Source organism: Cydia fagiglandana, chromosome 10, assembly GCF_963556715.1.
Source record: "Cydia fagiglandana chromosome 10, ilCydFagi1.1, whole genome shotgun sequence".
In the NCBI taxonomy this organism is placed as follows: Eukaryota; Metazoa; Arthropoda; class Insecta; order Lepidoptera; family Tortricidae; genus Cydia; species Cydia fagiglandana.
The window spans coordinates 19254014-19276329 of NC_085941.1; the positions used below are offsets into that span (position 1 = coordinate 19254014).

The following is a 22316-nucleotide window of genomic DNA, read 5'->3' on the forward strand; positions in this document are numbered from 1 at the left end:
ATCTTGCTTGGAGAGCGAAAATATTATTCTACGTGAACAAAATCTCATACTCCGCTTGGTAAACGATGAAAATAACAACCTAGATAGTTTTAAAGTACTTGAAGCAGCTTTCTGCAGAAAATGGAGTTTAAGAAAGTTAGAAAATTTGCTTGACCTAAAAAACTTGAAACTTAAAATTCATAGTGAAACGGTGGAGAATTTTTCTTTAGGTCTGGAGATAGTTACATTTTAAGGGTACCTACAGTTAACTTGTGAGACTTCAGACATGAATTAAATATTAGGTTTTCAAAGAATAATTGCATGCTTAGTAGGTAAAATATAAACATGTAATAACAAGGTTATATATTTATTTAGGATTATAAAAAGAAATTCCTTTCAAAGAAATTACAAGCACCTCCTTGGCATCATTTTATAAAATAAAGACCTCTCAACAGACGATGAAAACACTTACACAAGTTAGCTTACAGCCACAAAAAAACAGAAATATGTTTAGTTATGCATTAATTGTTGAATTGCTACTCAGATATGTACATAAAATATAATTGTAAGCATTAAATATACAGTAACAGCCAAAGTATCATCCATTGAGCCATTTGGGGTCCCAGCTACGAGTAAATTGGTTGTTCAATACTAACGCCATGGAATGGCCAAATTTAGCTATAACCTCAAATGGCATAACAATCGCGGTCACGACTGTAATTATAGCATCGTTCCACAGTGCGATGCCAGGGAACACTATTAAGCCCTCGTCTAAGCGCGGATCCGCGTACGAGGAAAATATTAGAAAAAAATAATCACGACACATGAGAGGATAAAATAACCCGTACTTTACTTTTATCCAGATGCACGGCTTTCCGGGACGCCGGACGATGACGCTGCGTTGTGAACTATTCGGCCAAGCCGGAGACTACGCGCTCACTCTTCGGCCAGCGGCCGCCGGGCCACAGGACCTCGCTACTGCCTTCGTCAAGGTATATTTACAGATGTCATATCGTGACCTGTTCGTAACAGACGCTTATAAATACCCGGTCCATAGCCGGACTTTAAAACCTCGCTAGGGACTGTCGTCATTACGGTTCGTGAGGGTTAATAATGACGTTGCGCTGTGAACAATGTGAACTTTTCACACACTTCGGCCAGCGGCCGCTGGGCCACAGGACAGACCTTCGTCAAGGTATCTTTACATACAAGTACAGATGTCAAGTCATGTGCGTCGTGAAAAGAGACTCATAATTAGCTCAGGACAAGTGGCGTATTCGAAAAGGGGCCAAATATCAGGCTAAGCGTATGCTGAGACGCAGGCGACGCAGTTCACTTCACGCAGCGCAGCTCAGAGCAGATTTTGTAAAGTATGGAAGGTCCATGCGCTGCAGCATACGTAGCTAAAGAACGTTCTATACTTTACAAAATCTGCTCTGCGCTGTGTGAACTGCGTCACCTCAGCATACGCTTAGCCTCAGTAGTGGAGGATAATAAACTGAAGATTTAGCTGGAGAGTATTTATCTGCAATTTCCATAACAGCTACGTATGCAAAACGCTATTCAATATTGCGCCGCTGCACTGGGATTTTCCAATTAGATTTCAATTGAATAGCAGTGCAAGTAAAGTAGTGCAACCCTTTTGATAAAATCCTAGCTCCTTAACATAGATTACGTTGATATCAAGTTTTATCTATCTCATCATCATCATCTCAGCCATAAGACGTCCACTGCTGAACATAGGCCTCCCCCTTGGATCTCAATAAGTACGTGCCGGTTGGAAGCGACCATCATCCAGCGTCTTCCGGCGACCTTAACAAGGTTGTCTGTCCATCTTATGGGTGGACATCCTACGCTGCGCTTGATGCTAGTCCGTGGTCTCCACTCGAGCACTTTTCGACCCCATCGGCCATCTATCTATCTAGTTTCTGAAATTCCTTCATCGGTTTTAATAAACAGACGTCGAAAACAAAGCTCCAACACTCATCTGTTAAACAACCTTTGCTTATAAAACCTAAAGTACACGGCTCAAAGCTAATAAACATCATTCACTGACCGAATTAACCGTCATACCCTTCTTATACCTTCGGAAAAACGTGAACGTTCCACTCAAGACCAAAAGGCAAATAATAGAGTGAAAGCTACGTCTCTTAGGCTGTTTTGGGTTTAAGAATTTAAGAAAGTAACCCCCTTACAGCGCAGTAGGGGTGCCGATAAATATTAAAGTAGCCACAGGTTGCCGGTTGTTCGCAAGATCTATGGCGATTGCGTTCAATTTGAGTGAGAAAAACGAAATAAGAATGCCGTTTTTACTGAAAGGTTCGAATATTTAGAGGTTTTATCTTTAACCTTTGACGTGAGAAGAGTAATGTTAGACGGTTTCGTAGGTATCAAACGAGATTCGATTTGATTTTTCTTAATTACCTCAATATGAACTTGGGTATCACCGTGAGGGTCTATTTTTGGAATTTTAAGGAAATATAATATTATATCTATCTCATGTAATATTTTGTATGTAGGCATTGTTTATGTATATTTATTTGTTTCTTTGGCCGCATTAGATTTATTATAGTTTTACCAATACCACCTAGCTTTATTATAAAGTAAATATTTATTAACATATTTAAAAGAAACAAATATGCATTCAAATTAAATATAGAAGTGTTAAGCTTTTGTTTTTATTTTTCTAATCATAATATTTTTTTCATGCAACCCCTGTTTAGTAAATTATATAATCCTTTACTCTATATTATTTCCGTTATATTGTAGATAAATTATAAAAAAATAAATTAATTAATAAAATAAATTATAAAAGTACCAACAGGTAGTCGACCCTCTTCAGCAAGATGTATGGCGATTGGCTATTGAGCTCTGAGAGAAGATTTGCAGTCAGAAAATGCCTAGTTTACGGATCGTTGTGAGAATAGAAAAAGTTTCTTGTTAACCTATTCAACTATTTGAAGATATTTTTTCCCTCGGATAAAACAAAAATAAAACGTCAAGTTACATCCTCTTAAAGTGATAAAGATGTAAGAAATGGAGGTTTAGGCAAGTGATGTAGGTGTCGTGGCCTGATCTTAGAATTTACCTTTTCATGATGTGGAAATCATTTCATGAAACGATATTTTGGCCTCATCATAAAAAAAAGTTAAACCTAAACCATACCATATCATGAAGTGATCAATTCTAAAATGGAATATTATCATGAAATGATCAAATTCTATCTGACTACGACATTATGTAGATACTTATTAATCACGGCGCCCAGCATTATATAATGTTTTTTATACAACAGAACACTTGTCTGATAATACAATATTGTTTCTTAAATCCAACTAAATCAAATGAAATATGTGCCAAAATATTTGACCTTAAATATCCGTTCATCCTTACGAACATTATAAAAACATACCAGAATTCTTATTGAGATTTATCGCCTCAAGCACCCTTTCTTATTGCATTCTAAATAAAGTTATGAACAGTCGCAATCAGATATATCGGAGCGGCCAAGGTGTTCACAATATCTGAACACGCACTCTAACGCCCTGACAATAGAGGCGTGTTCAGATGATTGTGAGCACCTTGGCCGCTCCGATATATCTGATGGCGACTGTACGTAGGATATTTGAGATTAGAATGTGTTACGTACGTAGGGTAAATGTAATATTATTTCTTGTCATAATAAACTGATAAGAGTCTTCATTATGCCCGTTATATATACTGAAAAGTTGATTAGGTAACTCTGTGCCAAGAATAAATCGTAAGTACATAGCCTTGCGGTGAGGGCGCGCGACTTTCAATGTTTGACGCGCCGCACCAAACTGCTACCGTAGTGGTGCGGTGCGGCGCGTGCTACGAGTTGAAACCGCGCGCACGTAGAACAAGGCCGCCGCGCCGCGCCGCACAGCGCCGCATTGGTTTTGCGTGACGGTCGCCCATGTCGGACCACTCCTTAAGTATCCACGGTTTGTTTTTTCTGCACCGCACCTCACCGCACCGCTCTACTTCGCGTTCGCGTCAAGATCGCTCACGTATGACGCGGTCTAATGACATGATATAATAATGTGACTGTATAGTATATACGCCAAAAAAGTCTAACGAAAAGCTACTCGTTATATTCCTTTAAATACATAAAAACTTCTAACTTCGCAAACTCAGTGTAACCTCTTACTAATCAGCTGAACTTAAGCCAAGATAGGTACTTTTTCGTGCTTCTATATAAATAAATGTTTAATAAAAATGGAAACTATAGGTCTAGATTAAGAGAAGAAACTGTAACAATATTTTTTGTATGACCGTTTGTTTCATATTTAAATAAATAAATAAATAAAAAACGGAATTGCGTAACATTTTTAAACTATCATCAGCTTACTCTTTATTTTTCTGAAATCTAAACCTACCTATCATTTTATCATGAAAATGTTGTTTAAAGAGCATTTCAATATTTGTTCGGATGTATATAGTGTTTGGAGGATGAGCAAATATAAACATTTCATGGATGGAAACCGCGTATTGATCAATAATTATTTTACATTACATCATCATCCAAATAACCGCAAGCAATATATAGTATTACAAATTAAATACGATTACTTCGGTATATACCTACCTACATATACCTAAGTACATATTTGAAAAAACCGGCCACGGGTCTACTGAATTGTGTACAGTTTCCGTACATACATTTATCGGCCTCTGCAAACAGATTCCCCATAATATCATACATAGAAAACAGAATTAGAATAAAATGACTTATTACCACGAAATGGGGTTGTAAAAGAAATATGAGCTTTTACGCCCTCGACAATAAAACATTTATTCCTTTTGTTTTCTATTTAAATGATGAAAAAACGAGCCGTGGGGAGATTGCGTGGGTTCCGCCCGTAATGGATTTAATTTCTTAACGGCTATCAAATCAGGATTCCATTTTGTTAATTAGAATTAAGTGCATTTCCTTAACGAATTGGAGCAGCAAAAAATAATGTTGATTGTTTTTTTCTGTGTACAAAGACACAGTCTGCTGCAATAAAATGTTACTTTTCGAAGGCCGCAAATATATGTGACACGCTCTTATGGCTCTACAAATAAGTAAAATCGTGTCAGATATTTTTGTGGCCTTCGTTGTGTAAGATATTATTGCTGGTGATTCTACATATGGTTATCACATCACACTAAATGCGATTCACTAAACATCGGAGCGACGTTTGAATGCACATATGGGTTGGTGGCAGTGAATGTGTTAAGGTCTCATTGAAGTAGGATCTCCAAAATTAAAATTCAGCCAACCGTGAACGCAGGGCATTAAAAATCATCCCAGCAGGCATTGTATAAAAGCCTCTTTTACAGACCTCACAAACTTTACGACCCAACCTAATGCTGGAATTGGAAAGTTGTTGAGACAATTCCCGTTTTGTGCTTGATTCTTGGCTGCTTTCATAATTATCTTCCCATTTCAATGATTAACTGTGTATTAGATTAGATAGGTAGATTGTGAAAGTTTTTTTAAAGATATTTATTATTTATGTATTTAAACTTTATTGCACAAAAGAAAACTTATCGTACAAAAGGCGGACTTAATGCCAAAAGCATTCTCTACCAGTCAACCTTAAGGCAAAGCAGAGAGATTGTGGGCGGTGCTACTAATCACTAAAGCTACCGCTAATCTGGTAATATGAAATTTAACATACCTACATCTATACAGTGTGGAAAGATAAGTCGGGCCCTGGAGGGAAACTACCTTAAATCCTTAAGCTGGCTCATTTTACTTAAAGGAGACATTCCTTTATTTTTGAAAAGAAACAAAACTGCATGCAAAGATTTTCTAAAACTCGCTTGCCTCGCCCGGGACTCGAACCGACTAAAAATTCCAAAAAATTAAAATTCGCAATTTTATTCTATTTGTCGATACAGTTGATGTTAATGATAACATTTCTCCAAGGAACATTAGGTCTTACACTCGTCTGTCGTACAAAATATCCATAAAATGTAATATTTAGTACTCAAGAATTTTTTAGACAAGCCAAATTGAAGGAAAAAAGAAAAATTCGTTGAATGCAGTTTTGTTTATTTTTAAAAATAAAGGAATGTCTCCTTTACGTAAAATGAGCCAGCTTAAGGATTTAAGGTAGTTTCCCTCCAGGGCCCGACTTATCTTTCCACACTGTATACCTCATAACATGCTACATACAATTAATATAATATAATTAATACACTAAAAACTAATACTAAATAAAATAAGATAAAATTAAAATATATCTAAGTAATTGGGCCCCTTTGGCATGGTGCCGAGGACGCTGGCAGCATTTCCCCGCTGTATTGCTAAGCTAATACGTTGAGCGAGAAAGCTGCCAGCTCTTCGGTCACCAGTTTTTAGTTTAAATTTAGTTTTATTTTATAGATAGTTAGTTTATTTTCATTTTTAATATTTGTATCTACCTTATCAATAAACCTTTAATTAATACACATAATACATACATCAAATAATTTATATAAACTTTTTTATTTTTATTATTATGAATGGGCTTACTCATGGCCACAGACTAGCCGAGGCGTAGACGTGGCCTACGATGGAGCGAGCTCGCCCAGAAGGTGCCTGTTCACTCTTGATTTTGACTAATTTAACACTACAAGGAATCCTTCATTACTTTGACATTTAACTCCAATACTGACGGAATTTATTAAAATAAGCTTCATTACTTGCCGTCATTCCTTCATGACACTCCCTACACTATCACTAAAAACGTCATTCCGTCAAAGTAATGTCAGTATCCATGATAGTGTCGGGGCCATACTTCATTTAAACAGCAAAGAAAGACAGATTTCCTGAACGCAAATAATTGTATACCTACTGTACTTAGTTTATTTTCAGATGAGAATACTTAGGTTTGATTTCAGGAAAAAGTCGAGGTTTTTGAGCTTCCCTCTGGGATTTACGGAAATAGCATCATAATTAAGTACTCGTCGGTTGTAGGGAAAATACAAACAATTTATTTTTAATCCACCATCATTAGTAATGAGTGGGACGATGGTATGGGTGTACGTCCCACTGCTGGTCTCAGTCAGGGATATATCCGCGAAAATTGAAGTTCGCAAATTGCGGGCATCTTTCTCTTTCACTCTAATTACGCCTTTATTGGAGTAAATAAATAAATATTATAGGCCATTTTTACACAAATTGCTCTAAGCCCCACGGTAAGCTCAAGAAGGCTTTTGTTGTGGGTACTCAGACAACGATATAGATATATAATATTATAAATACTTACATATGTATATAGAAAACAACCACGACTCGGGAACAAATATCTGTATCATCATACAAATAAATGCCCTTACCAGGATTCGAACCCGGGACCATCGGCTTCATAGGCAGAGTCACTACCCTTTAGGCCAGACTGGTCGTCAAAAAAAAAGTAAAAGGGAAAGTCGCAAAGTGCTCGCAATTTGCGACTTTCAGTTTTCGCGGTAAACCCTCACGCCGCTCTTAAATTTTTTTAATAATTTAATTTTATCTAAGTACAGATATCATAAATCCTCTAATCCCTCTATGATGCGTGCAAAAACCGCAAATGAACACAAACAGATACATAATCTGTTTTGTTACAGCAAACTTATCTGTGAAAATGATATTATTACGTTAATAATGAAATTCAAATTGCGATGATCTCTGAAACAGGGCTCGGAACCGGTATTGAAATACCTGTTAATATCGTTCCAAAACTGTTATATTATTTCCTTCATTAAAAAACCGGTTAATTGGTGGAACGCGATCTAACAAATTACGTTCTTTCTTCTAACCGGTAAGAAGAAGGAACGGAACTTTATGGTTCGCAGGAAACGATATAATACCGTTTACTCTTGGCTTTCGGAGACTCTCGGTTAAACTCCTTGTCATACGTAAAAGAGATAGCAATACTTTCTCGTTCTATCTCGCTTCGATATTTTCAATTTAACCGGTTAATTTCGTTCCTTGAGAGCGAAATGAGAACGTATATGGCATAAACCGTTATCTCAAAAGAACGGTTCTTTAACCGGTAACCGCAAACGGAAACGAAATCCTTTTCGTTCCCGGGCGAATGAACGAAACCGGTTTGACAAATGAGAACGGTTTCCGAGCCCTGCTCTGAAATACAACAGACCTCCGTTAATCTAGTCATAATCCGGTAATCTAGTGAACCTCCCGCATTAACAAACAGCATGCAAATAAATAAAACAATAAGCGAAGTAAAATCAAGATTTATCGCCCGGGCGTGTTATCGAAGCAAAATCTTCAATTATTTTCTCAACATCCCATCTCTACTTCTGATATCCAAATTGAAACTTTATGCTTATAGAATAAAGTTGCTTTTGAAAATAATGGTTAGTTAGATACGAGGATTTGGAAGTAGTGATAAAAGTTTCCAGTATAATGTCGGAAAGAAAATTTGTTTTATCGATAATGTGCTGCATACTCCTGTTTCAATTTTAAAGGAAGCATAAATTATGTGTTTCCTTCTGGTGCTTTTATTGTGGAATGCTCTAAGTTAGTAAATGTTTTAGTGTACGAGTAAAAGCAGGAATCAACACATATACTTATAACCAGTGATCGTTCATTTTTGGTAAAGCAGAGTGGTGTTAACGGAACTGGTATAGATAATTTCAACTTAAATGGTAAATTAAGGTTAATATTAACGTAGTTAACGCTAATTAATAATTAGGGTTGAAATTATTTTTACCAATTCCGTTAACACCACTCCGCTGCACCTGTAAAATGTACGATCACTGCTTATAACTGAATATAGCAGTCAGCAGTCTTGAATACCGGCATTGAGTGTCGGTGTATCAAAGAAAACCTCGTCTTTCTCGACGGGTAGCGAAAAGCTACGGTAGGCGTAAAAAAATTACTGGTCAACCTGTTAAAAAAGAACAGGTCAAAAATAACCTGGAAACTAAAGGCCGATGCAGACGGACTGAACCCGACTGCAATTCGTGCAGTTCCCATACAAGTTGAAGTCGGGTTGCAGTCCGTTTGTGCCAGCCGTAAAAAAAGAAAAACTAACTTAGCGCCTTAAACAAAATTACTCTTTCATACTCTCTCTATTCCAGAAATTATGCAAAATTCTCGTACGCTTACCACGCATGCAAATGCCTCTCGTATGAATAAAAGGCGTTAAAATGCCTTTTCATCGCTTTCTGCACAGCTGCGAAGATGTATACCTACGTGACTGTTTAAACCAAGACTTAAAAGTAAAAATACGTAGAGGAAAAACGGGGAAAGGGAAGAACGGGGATCAACTGGCTCGATAACAACAAAGAATGGACAAACATCAAGGATGTGGCCACGCTAACAAGATTGGCCAAGAGTATAGCCACTTTGCAATGGTGGCCAAATAAAGTTTAAAGCATGCTTGTAATTGACAACTGCGACCCTTATTTGGTTTGGTCATCTTTAGGGTACGTCTAAGCTGTCTTGCCTCTGACTTTAAGTCACATAATAGATTTATGGACATGCCTCAACTTAGGTATAAGTCCTAGTAAAAAGTTTGGCATGTCCTCCTTAGGGCCACTTGCACCATCCCACTAACCCAGGGTTCACCTGTTAAGCCGTTAACCCAGTGTCAAATTGTATATATTGTAACCATGGTAACTCCATATTTAACCGGTTATCCTCGGCTTAGTGCTGCAAGTGGCGCTTAGTGATTTTGTTGATGACGTCCCTATCGCGTTATTGCAATTAATTTCTTTAAGTAAGCCCTTGTATGCCTAACGGCCTGGCCACTGCATTGGCTTCGGCTAAGGTGACAATCATAAGTTGGAGACAGTGATCGGGCCTTTCGTTCCCACATATGGTTGTCGCCATAGCGGAAGCCAGTCGCGCAATGTTGTGGCCAGAAGGCCTACCGCGAACCACGTTCGAAGTCTTGCCTCTCTGTCGCACTTGTAAATTCGTACGTAAGTGTGACAAGGAGGCAACACGTCGAACTCAGGTAACTTATCTTTAACTTTGTTCACAGGCAGACTGGTCGGAACAGTTCGTTCTGAACGTGCACGGCGGCAGCGTGTTCCCCTGCGGTGAAGGAGTGCGCGTCCTCTTCCAGTACCCAGAATGTGTACTGGAGGGTGCGGACAGAGTACGGGTCTTTGGACGAGATCCGGAGCGGCTGAGATACGTGGCCGAGAGGAGAGTGCGGAGGTTAGTACACAAGTTTGGGTATGACTGGAGCGAGTGTCATGTTAATACAAGTGTATCAACATCCAGTTCCACCACTGACATACTAAAGACCACCACAGAACCACTTGGCTCACAAGCGAACTGCTCGGAGCAGTTTGTGTTGATTTATTCAACGTGCACGGCGGCGGCTAAACAGTCATGCTATCAAATTATAAGGACAAAACTATTATCCGTATAATTTGAAAATGAAAAGTGTCAAGAATTGTTTAAAATTTAACGATAGCTTCATAGCCAGCTCTCATGAACTACTTACTCCTGACCATTCATAAATATACCATTTACATATAATTACCATAAGCAGTGGTGGCCGAGTGGATATGACGCCCGACTTTCAATCCGGAGGTCGCGGGTTCAAATCCCGGCTCGTACCAATGAGTTTTTCGGAACTTATGTACGAAATATCATTTGATATTTACCACTAGCTTTTCGGTGAAGGAAAACATCGTGAGGAAACCTGCATACATCTGCGAAGAAATTCAAAGGTGTATGTGAAGTCCCCAATCCGCATTGGGCTAGCGTGGGGACTATAGCCCAAGCCCTCTCGCGCATGAGAGGAGGTCTGTGCTCAGCAGTGGGACGTATATAGGCTGAAATGATGACGATGATGATGACCATAAATTTCCGCAGTTTCACCACTCGACTCATTCGCCATATTCGGGAGTCCGCATTAGGAGACTAATTGGTGGTCGTGATGCCGGCTAATTTCACCGCAGAAATGCACCGTTAATATAACTTTGAAACTCACATCCAAAACAACTTCGAAACCTTCACATTCCCTCTGAATTTGAACCATATATCATTGGAATATAATTGCATTTGCAATGAAGGAATCTAGGTGGATAAGACCTTGCGTTAGTGAGGCAATGTGCGAATGATTCCAAAATTCATATTCGGGAAATCCTTATCAATTAAGCGTTTCTGAAGTTAGACTTTATGCTGAAGGAATAGAGTTGCATTTAAAACAAAGTAATCGAGCATATTGCCTGATAATGACCTACCGATGAACACGTTTAGTATTCCAAGTAGTTTTCGTTTTAAATGCTACAAATGTATTGATTTCTCATACTTTGCAGCCATAACCATAACAAATTTTAAATGAAAGTCGATATAGCAGCCCGGATTTCTGACATTTTCGGCAGGTCGCGCTGCAATACTGCTGCTTTAATGCTGAATCCGAATGATACCTTTATAGGTTTATGTACAATTTTAGTAGCCCACATAACGTTTTGTGTTTATGAATTGTATCATTATTTCCAACAGGGGCCAGCACACAGTCTCGTTTGACTGCCGTCTGTTCAGCGAGAGGTATCCAGAGTACTGCTTCGTGTATGTCTCGCAAGCTGTGACAGGCGCTGTGGCTGATGTCAGGATGGACTGTCTACCCACCTTACCATTGTCAGGTACAACAGTTTGATTATCTGTTCATTGAAAGGATGTTCGTGTAGGTCTCGTAGGCTAGTTAGGCTGTGGCAGGCGCTGTGGTAGTCAAGATGGACTGTTTCCCAACCATTAACAGGTATAGTATGAATTATCTCAGATGATTTTTTCGAGTTCGGGTGCTAATCCGTTAAACAAAAGCCTTTGTTTCTTTTAAGAGCGGTCTACAGCTCGTGCGAAAGCAACCATGTCGTTTAAAAAGCAACTATCGTGATAGTATTAAGGTTCAAATTCATATGACAGCTTGTTCAGAGAACAATTAGGGTGGTCTTGTTTTTTGAGATAACAAAAACGTGTTATCTCCGAATGGGCTGATTCAAGAATTTGAACCATATAATGAGAATGGTAAGTTTTCTTTTTAAATGGGTTTGTTCCCGTTACTTACGTCAGGGCTATTAGCAGTAAGCATTGTAACCACTGCATAAAGGAAACAATATTATATCTTTTGTTTAACAGATTAGGGTCCGAGCCCGAAAAATTCACCTGAGATTATTCATACTATATAACAGTTTGATGTCTGTTCAGCAAGAGGTGTCCAGAGTACTGTTTCGTGTATGTCTCTCAGTTCTGTCTCTCTTAGGATGGAGTGTCTACCCACTCTACCTCTAGTCTATCAGGTTGGTACCTTACCATATCTATTAGCAATTTCTTAGAAAATATTCTGCAGACAGACTTATTTTAAGTCAGTTACAATTAAAAGCCTGTTAGTGTTTCAATAATTGACCTTTTACGAGAAAACAATATCTCTTCGACAAACTATAAATAATAAAACAATACATATCTTTCTCTCGACATAATTAATTTCGGAGAGGACGAAGAGGTCGGAGAGTAATAATTATACAGGGTGGGCTAAAGGGTGTTGGCGGTTTGAAAATTGAATTACTATTAGTTTTTGCTCTGAGTTTCATCGATTGTACTGACTGTGCCTATTATTTGTATATAATATTACTTTTAGGATGTAAACGCTAAAAGGAAAACAGAGTTAGACCAAGAAAAGTCTGCAGCGATTTTGAGAGGTAGCCCACGCAATGCGTCATTTTAAACGTCAAACTTCTATGGAATTATGACGTAAAATAACACTTGCACTGCGTGGGCTATCAAAATAACATGACAACACAACTCTTTAATAACATGACAATGACATCATAGTCATCAAAGTGTTAATTTGCATAGACGGCATCTACCCATCTTATGAAGTTATATAAACTTATTTAGACATAGACATAGAAATTTTTTATTTAACACCACATTGAAAAATATTTACAGGCAATGCTACAAAACATTATAAGCTAATTAATAATGCTTTATTTATTTCGCGTACTTGTATATTTACAGTGACGAAACAGACTTTTTTTGGTGGTTCCTATTGCTACCTGTACTTACTGTTATATCCACTAGCGACCCGCCCCGGCTTCGCATGGGTTAACAAATTATAAATCTAAACCTCCCTCAAGAATCACTCTATTGATAGGTGAAAACCGCATGAAAATCCGTTCAGTAGTTTTTGAGTTTATACGAACAGACAGACGCGCCGGGGTACTTTGTTTTATAAGGATGTAGTGATAGTTACCATATTTTTTCTGTAGATGGCGGCGCTGGCGGTTGGGGCGCCTGGTCAGCGTGGTCAGCGTGTCCTTCACCAGCGCGTTGCTCCACTCGTACTCGAAGCCGCCACCGCTTCTGCGACTCACCACCACCAGCCTACGGCGCCAAGTACTGCGAGGTGAGAGAGAACGCTTCATAGGCCATGCGTTAGAGAGGGATAGCCTGAGTCGGCTGGAGTGTGCCCTTCACCAGCGCGTTGCTCCACTCGTACTCGCAGCCGCCACCGCTTCTGCGACTCACCACCACCAGCCTATGGCGCTAAGTATTGCGAGGTGAGAGAGAACGCTTTATAGGCCATGCGTTAGAGAGGGATAGCCTGAGTCGGCTGGAGTGTGCCCTTCACCAGCGCTCCACCAGTTGCTCCACCTTCTGCGATTCACCACCACCAGCCAAGTATTGCGAGGTGAGAGAGAACGCTTCATACATCATGCGTTAGAGAGGGATAACCTGAGTCGGCTGGAGTGTGCCCTTTACCAGCGCGTTGCTCCACTCGTACTCGCAGCCGCCACCGCTTCTGCGACTCACCACCACCAGCCTACGGCGCCAAGTACTGCGAGGTGAGAGAGAACGCTTCATAGGCCATGCGTTAGAGAGGGATAGCCTGAGTCGGCTGTAGTGTGCCCTTCACCAGCGCGCTGCTCGCTCCATACTCACTCGCAGCCGCTCTTCTGCGACTCACCACCACCAGCTTATGGCGCCAAGTATTGCGAGGTGAGAGAGAACGCTTCATATGCCATGGGTTAGAGAGGGATAACCTGAGTCGGCTGGAGTGTGACTTTCACCAGCGCGTTGCGACTCACCACCACCAGCCTGTGGCGCTATGTATTATGAAGTAAGTAAAAATTACAGATTTAGAAAGAAAACTCTGAAAACTTTTGATGAATACAGTGAAACAGGGGCAAGGTTAACTTGAAATTGTTACCCTTTTGGTGGGCAGTCGAGGTGAATAACACACAGCAGCAGCTAGCAGTTTTGACATAAAAATTCCTGGTTACATCAGTTTACTATTACCTTTGCAGTATAAGTTGTACCTAATACTATCTTACGTATATAATCAGTCTATTATGATTTTTCTTCAAGTGTATTTCAAAAATATTTATAATCCATTTAACTAATTGTATGTCTATTATTATATGACCTTTGATAATATGATAATATGGCCTTTCAGTCAAATGTATACATATTCACTAGTAAGATGTTTTATCCGCAACCTAAAATATAACTTCAAAATGTATAATTTAGAAAGCCGAAATGTCCTATTTATACTTAAGTACATACCTAAGTACCTAGGTAAACTATAACTGTTTGACAAACACACGCTATTTCAATCCATCTCGGTAAATACATTTCGCATAGTATGCCGATAAGTAAACATGGAAAAGTTATACAGTATACATTGTTCTAAGCATTCAAATTCCTGTTTATCTTACGTTATAATCAAGTTATAATAAACTAAGTTTATACCAAACTTCATTCCTTCATGACATACGTCGTTTTTAAACTTATCATTAACGACCTTCCAACGAGGTTGTCACTAAGCAAATAGATAAAGCGAATACACCCATATGTATCGTAACCTAGCAACCGTCTAGCAGTTTTGTCAATATCTACCGCTGTCACAACAAACAGAATATTGTTTGTACTTTTTGCATTACAAAAGTGAATTATGGCACCGAAAAAAGATAAAGGGAAGGGCGAGGTAGTAAAGCCAGGTGCATTTACTGAAGTTGAGAGGGTATTTTTAGAACAACAGGTAACTGACGCTAATAGAAAAATCGCAAGGCTCCGAACAGCCGTCGATGAGTATGAACTTCGGAATGAGGAGCTGCAGAAAGCTTACGACAAATTGGATGAAGACAGAGCCGATATCATAGCATTCTTGAAAAAATGTCTGAACAATAAGACTGAAGAAAATGTTGAGCTTAAAGAAAAAGTCAAGGGCTTAGAGGAAACCAGAGAAATCGAAACAGCGCAGTTTAAGGAGACTGTCACGGAACTGGAGAGGAACTTCACTATTATGAAAGATCAGCTGACGTCAGAAAATAAGCTTTTGGCTGGTAAACTTAATACGCTGGAGGAATTCAGAGCTATAAGAGACGATTTGATGAGAAAGTATGAGAAACAAGAACAGGATTTCAAAGACCAGGAGATGAAGTACAAGAGGATAATATATGAGGCTGAAAAGAAGTTCGTAGTTGGGAAAGATAAGTTGAAGAAAGAAATGGAAGGGCGACTGTTACAACTAGCGCAAGATTTTCAAGATGCTACAGAGCTGAGGATCGCAGCGTCTACGCACAGAGTCATCAGAGAAAATATAGCTATTAATAATGAATTGGACAATATATTGGCAACTCAAAATAAACTTGCTGAGCAGAATGAAAACTACAAGAAAAGTGAGCAAGCTGCTCGCATTGCTATGGAGCTTGCTGAGGAAGAGCGAGACAAAGCTATTAACAAAAGTGTCGTACAACTGAAAGTAATCGATCAACTTACAACCGCATTCCAAACTATGCAGAAAGACAAGGCGCTAATGGAGAAACGTAACTTCGATTTGAATGCATTGCAGACAAAAATACAACAATTGACGAAAGAAAATGAGAGCTTATCATTGCAAGTTAGAATTTTAGAACAAAACTTACATGGAAAATTAAATGAACAAAATAAATCTCTCGTAGAAGCGTCAAAGATCGCCAGAGAATCGAAAAAGATGAAGAATATTTTGAGGGAAGCGGCAATAGCTATACAAGCGGCTCTCAAATTAGACCAATGGGCTGTGACAGACACCACTAGAGAGATTATGGACCGGCAAGTATTGCTGTCGCGCCTTCTAGAGATCGTGAGTCAATATCGAGACGCATTGCGGGCTGAATCTATGGACTCGCTAGCATCTCTCGGAAAAGTATACGAAGAGGGAGACCTCGGTTTCGTACCAAAACGAGCAGCAAAGAAATCAGTAACATCTATACCTAGTACGGCATCTAAAACTTCACGCGGATCTGCCAAACGCGCGTCAGTGTCATCTTCAATTTCCTCCTCGACTTTGGGAAGTGTCAAGACTGTGCCAAGCATGCAAATTATACCGTTCTCTTCTGAAATTGACCTTCCAGCTAAGGCAAGTGCTATGTCCTTCGCGACTTCAATTAAATCGAGCGAGTCTAGTGAGACCGCAGAAGAATCTGTAGAAGAAGGTACTGATATGGAGAAATTGTTAGAGCAGAGTAAACTAGAGATACAGAAGTCTATTATGAGAGATCTGGCTTACTCGAAATCTCAAGTGTTGAAGTCGAAGACAGTCGTGATTCAGGAAGACGTGGAGCCAGAGCATATCGAAGGAGAAGGGGTGGGAGGAGAGGGGGTAGAGGGAGAAGGGGAAGGAGAGCGGGTAGAGGGAGAAGGGGAAGGAGACCATGTGAAATGGGAAAAGGGAGAAGGGGAGGAATCGGAAGCCAAGACGGTTGATGGAGATGGAGAGGAAACAAAGGCGGAACAAAAGGAAGAATGAGTAATTTTTGATAAGAGTGTGTAAAGCGATATGAAATGTGTTTTTGTAACAGTAATATTTACATGAATATGCTTTTAATAAATTTTGCTACAACAATTTGAAGGTTTAATTTATTATTTATTAATATCAAAATCTTTCACAAATGCGTCATCATCATTGATAGCACCCCCTTTAATTTTAAAACGAAATCTTTTCTGGTATTGTTGTTGTTGCTAAAAAAGAAAATAAAGCAAGTATGAAAAAAGCTTTTTGTATGAAAAAAGTTTAGTTACTCTATTTTCTTTTTACAAGCTTTTATTTAGTTTCACCTGACCGTTGTCTGTCTGTAATCAAATCTTGCAAGTTAAATTTGATCCACTTCCCGGTTTCCGATTGAGCTGAAATTTTGCATACATGTATAAATCGGATGACAATGCAATATTATGGTACCATGGAGCTGATCTGATGATGGAGACAGGAGGTGGCCGTAGGAACTAGGAACTCTGTGATGAAACAACGTAACCTACTTGTGTTTGGGATTATTAGAATTGTCTCGATGAATATTACTTTCCTGTGGAAAGCAAAGTACAGTCAGCGACAAAAGCTTGAACCAAAAATGAATTTTTTGTCAAAAACTTATTATTTCAATGGAGTTGGCCGATCGAAGTATTTAGCAGATGGCACCAGCATAGCTTGCCCTGTCAATCCCTAGAATTGTGTCAAATTTTTGTTTAATTAATGAAATTTTATGTCCTGGACGCCAGTCCTTTAAGCCAAATTTCATAGAAAAAGGGGCAAGCTATGATAGTGCCATCTAAACCTTTGACAGTTGCTAGCCCCATTTTAGCAACGAAAACTAGTACAGATGTATAGTGCATAATTCTATTCCATCGTATTTTTCGGAAACGTTCGTGTTTGTCATGCTACTTCAATAACCGCAGTACTTTTTGTACCGAGACTGACAGAAATAGCAGGACAAGACAAAATACTATGGAAAATAATTATGCACTACATCCGTAGTATGTATGATGTAGTATGCAATGCCAACGAAATCGTTTCAAAGTGAAATTCCATTCTGCAAGTAGTTTTTATAGGCTATCACAAGTTTGAAGCTCGAGAAAGTGCTGGCATCTGGTGTGAAGTGCCATGAAGCACTTTAGGGCTTTGTCATAATAAACTTTAAACGTCAAGTATCTTAAGCGCTGTAATAAAAGTTTTCCTTTCAGAGTGACTAGGTTCTAAGTAAATATGCTGAGCATTTTCTTGACTTTGTATTAGTTGCACTTACAAGTTGATCAAATGCCCTTGTAAATAGTTAATGCCTTGACCTAAACGACTTTGATAATAAGTGTACTGATTTAAAGTGATCATTATTCAGAGTAAGCTAGAATTAATTACACCAATTCCCGGGATTAGTTGCCAAGCAGACCCCAGGCTCCTATGAGCCGTAATCTGAGCAACACTTAAAATCGATGTAGGGAAGATCGTCTATCAGGCAAGACCGTCTTCATACTTTTTCACTGCTTCTAACTCTTGCATTTGTACACATACTCCACTTATAGAAGGTCGTTAGAGCAGAATAAGGAGCGAAGACTTTTCTGACTGTGTCAGTGACGTACGTATATTAATACATACGGAGTTATATATAATATATCTTTGTCTATATGAAGTAGATAATAATAGGTCAATGGTATTCATATTAATGGAGCGCTGGTGGCCTAGCGGTAAGAGCGTGCGACTTGCAATCCGGAGGTCGCGGGTTCAAACCCCGGCTCGTACCAATGAGTTTTTCGGAACTTATGTACGAAATATCATTTGATATTTACCAGTCGCTTTTCGGTGAAGGAAAACATCGTGAGGAAACCTGCATACATCTGCGAAGAAATTCAAAGGTGTATGTGAAGTCCCCAATCCGCATTGGGCTAGCGTGGGGACTATAGCCCAAGCCCTCTCGCGCTCGAGAGGAGGCCTGTGCCCAGCAGTGGGACGTATATAGGCTGAGATGATGATGATGATTCATATTAATGCATTTCTCCCCAGGGTCAAGCCGTGGAGCTGGCAGCCTGCGAATGCGCCACCAGACCCTGGGCCGGTGACTCCTCCATGGTTGTCTCTGAAGTCGGTCCTCAATGTCGCTGTGGCTGTGTGTTGCATCTCGCTCCTAGTGCAAGATTGCTGGCCGGGTCTGCTAAGGCCTGCCCTGGGCGATCTTTCTGGCTATTACAGGTAACACTTTTATCCACTGTTTTGCGAGCTTTGCGTTCACGGATGGAGTCTTAGTGATGAATTCTAAGCGCATTTGTCAGATACCTAGATAAACTTTAAACGATCTTAACTGGAGAATTCCATGCTCTCTAAAGTCGGTCCTCAATGTCAGTGTGGCTGTGTGCTGCATCTTGCTCCTAGTGCAAGATTGCTGGCTGGATCTGCTAAGGCCTGCCCTGGGCGATCTTTCTGGCTATTACAGGTAACACTTTTATCCCCCTCTTACACACTTTGCCCTCTTTTTGCGAGCCTTGCGTTCACGGATGGAGTCTTAGTGATGAGTTTTTAGCGCATTTGTCAGATTTGGATGAAGATTTTGTAACCTTAAACGATCCTAGCTAGAAACTTCCATGGTAGCTTCAGTGGTGTGTGCGGCATTAGCTCCTAGTGCAAGGTTGCTTGCTGGCTGGATCTGCTAAGGCCTGCCCATATAATATAACAACGAAAAGTGACGAGATACTAAATTAGTACATATAGATATCGACATTATGTCGCTCTCTTTGTAAGTAATTGTTTTACAATTGGCCTGAAAGTGTTTCGTCAATGATTTCGTGTAATCGATACCGCCATCGACGTCGGTCCGGCGAAAATATTCGATAATCATACGTCGGACTCCAGCGGGCATTTTCGTGGCATGTCAGAATGATAGGTAAGGTTCGCAAATCAATCAATTCACTTTCGAGTATTTGTACTTAGTATTTGGTACCTAGTATTTATAATGTGAAATTCCAAATATCATAGCAACTAACTGCGTTATTTGTAAACGTACTTGAACTACACATAAGTCAAAATGGCGAAAAAGTTCGTTTGGCTTTATCCGTCACTCAGACAATAGGCATGTTGACATGAATCGCAAATATATAACATGTTATGTTTTTACCATAGCAGGGAATATTAGAATGCTGAAAATCATATTGTGTAAGTGTTAAATAATTAATTAATTAAAAATAGTCAAAAGTATTTAAAATAATGCCCAGTATCACGTGACTGCAAACGCCAATCGGAGCGCGTGACGTCATGACATGAGAAACACCACAGACTAGTCGTCAAACCTGACCGTAATCCATAGGACACCGCCAAAGAGTTTGGATGTTCAAACAGTGTATGTATTTTTTATTTCGACAATAGACATTTATTACGTACAAAAAATATTATGACATGATATAAAATATATATTTATTAGTTATTAAATAAATAAAATGTTATATAATACGATATTTCACCAAAATCTTTTTAATAATTTGGCTGAATGGAACTATCATTGCCATGTTGGCTGTCGGAAACAAAAAATAAATAAATTAAAAAGTTATATCTGCGCCACTATATTTGCACTCACAATTTTAGTTGTAACATAATAATTCATCTTAAATTGTAACTGTAAGTATTTTTGTGTGAAATTAGTTATTGTGATTCATTTTTGAAATGGTTTTATCATCGCTGAACGTAATATGTATACATATAGTTCGCAAGTAACAATATCATTCAAGTCAAAATTCGTAACTGCAACGTAAGTATCATGTAACAAATATATTTTTTTATACTCTAGGGTCTTGATTGTTGTTCTTTTACAGATAGGCACTGCATAAGACATGTAAAACTTGTTATTCATTATTTTAGCTTATATATTTACGTAATACTGATCTTTTAGAAAGAGAGATAAATTAAATACTACAGCTTTTGTTCTACGCTAGGACTGACATTTTGGCAGCAGTTTGTTTATTTATCTGTTCGTGACGTCACGTGACAGCTTAGAGCGTTTAGGCTCAAACTTTAAACACTAAACTAATTAAGCTCTATTTAGTATTTAAAATTAATGAATAAAAATTTTAAATATATTTTTTTGTAATAATTACGTGTCTATCTATAAAATGAATACAGTTCTAAAAACTTGTCAACATGCCTATTGCAGCTGTGAGAAAGGAACAAAACAAATGAGTTAACTGGGCATGTCAAGTTCTATGAACACGGCTATGTTACAAATACTAGGTACATTATGATACTCGTAAGTTAAGATTTTTTTGTTAACCTTACCTTGCCCTCAAACTGCCCCCTATAGTCCGACGTATGTCGATAATGAATCTCCTACAGGCGATTGTCAATTCGTTAACATAATAGCTTTCGGGTGAATGCCGATGGTGCAAGTAACAGACGATAATTACCATTAACCGCCTGACTCATAAATACCATTGCTTATGCTTTGAAAATAGAAATATTTACTCGTAAGAGTCGTAAACACAGAAAAAAATTACAAAACAGAAAAACAGGACAGAGAAAGTGCCACAAAATAATCTAATCTCAGCAGGATCTGACTAAGTTACCCGTGATTGTTTCTCGTTTGACAGATGACACAACATCTGACATATTATCTGTCATTTTATCCCGCCGTTCTCTTTTGCCGTGTGTTCTTTAAGTATGTGCCTTGCACGTGTGCCCTAGCCGGGGGCAACGCTGACTGAGTTAGCTGAGATTGTTTCCCATTTGACGGAGCCATTAGCATGGCTGCACCCTGATAGGTGCTGCGTTCACGTGGCTTAGTCTTTGCTTAATTAATAGTTTCACAAGTAAGTTAATGCACACTGCGAGACAAAAAGGTCTGAAACCGTCGACTTGATAAAAGATAATTCAAGTCGAGCAGCATCAACGTCAATTAGGTAAGTGACGAAATGCTGCCTGTTGCTGGAATTTCGCATTAACAAGTCAGACATCTCGCAGTGTGCGTGCCGTGAAAAGTTAATAGTCCTAACTATTGGGATTAGGCTTAAGGCTCTAATGAATGTGGTTATTGATTGCTGACTATACATCGCAATATATGTGTGTATACTTACTTACTACTGGCTTGGTTGGCACGATGACCTAAAATGAGTCTTGGGCTCCAACATAAGAGTACACCACTTTGATCGGTCCAGAGCGGTATCCCGCCAGCTTTCGCCGACGCCGAGCTCACGGAGATCTGCCTCCACTCTATCTGCCCAACGGTATTTAGGACGACCAACAGGACGGCGCCCAGTTGGTCGACCCAAGATGTGTGTACACATATAAGTTAACATGTCTGATAACTGTATACAGCTAAATATAATAAATAAAAATAAAATAAATAAACAAGCACAATTTCAGCAAATATCTCCCATTCAGCTTGAGAGCCAATGCTCACTGGCGCGTTTAAACTTGCCTCGACTAGTAACTAACTCATTAAGTCACTTGGCTGGTTCACTAGCTCTCAAACTTGACTACTAGCCAGTCCAAACGCGCCCTCTATGAGTTAGTGTGTCGATACAAACTCAATGAGGGCGGGAATCATTAAAAGTTCAGCACTTCCAACTTGGGCTTTCCTGAAGAGGTATT

At 39.1% G+C, this 22316-nt stretch overlaps 1 protein-coding gene and 1 long non-coding RNA gene across 2 annotated transcripts in view; both read left to right on the top strand.

The window, feature by feature from the left end:
- The window catches only part of LOC134668017 (uncharacterized), a 153373-nt gene that overhangs the window by 115057 nt on the left and 16000 nt on the right, over nucleotides 1-22316 (top strand). The window lies entirely within an intron of this gene.
- LOC134668013 (uncharacterized) overlaps nucleotides 1-22316 on the top strand; it is a 127297-nt gene that overhangs the window by 88981 nt on the left and 16000 nt on the right. The window contains exons 4-8 of the mRNA XM_063525454.1: nucleotides 843-971; nucleotides 9969-10147; nucleotides 11447-11586; nucleotides 13210-13346; nucleotides 18750-18935. Coding sequence (XP_063381524.1) covers nucleotides 843-971; nucleotides 9969-10147; nucleotides 11447-11586; nucleotides 13210-13346; nucleotides 18750-18935 — 771 coding nt within the window. The remainder of the gene's footprint in view (nucleotides 1-842; nucleotides 972-9968; nucleotides 10148-11446; nucleotides 11587-13209; nucleotides 13347-18749; nucleotides 18936-22316) is intronic.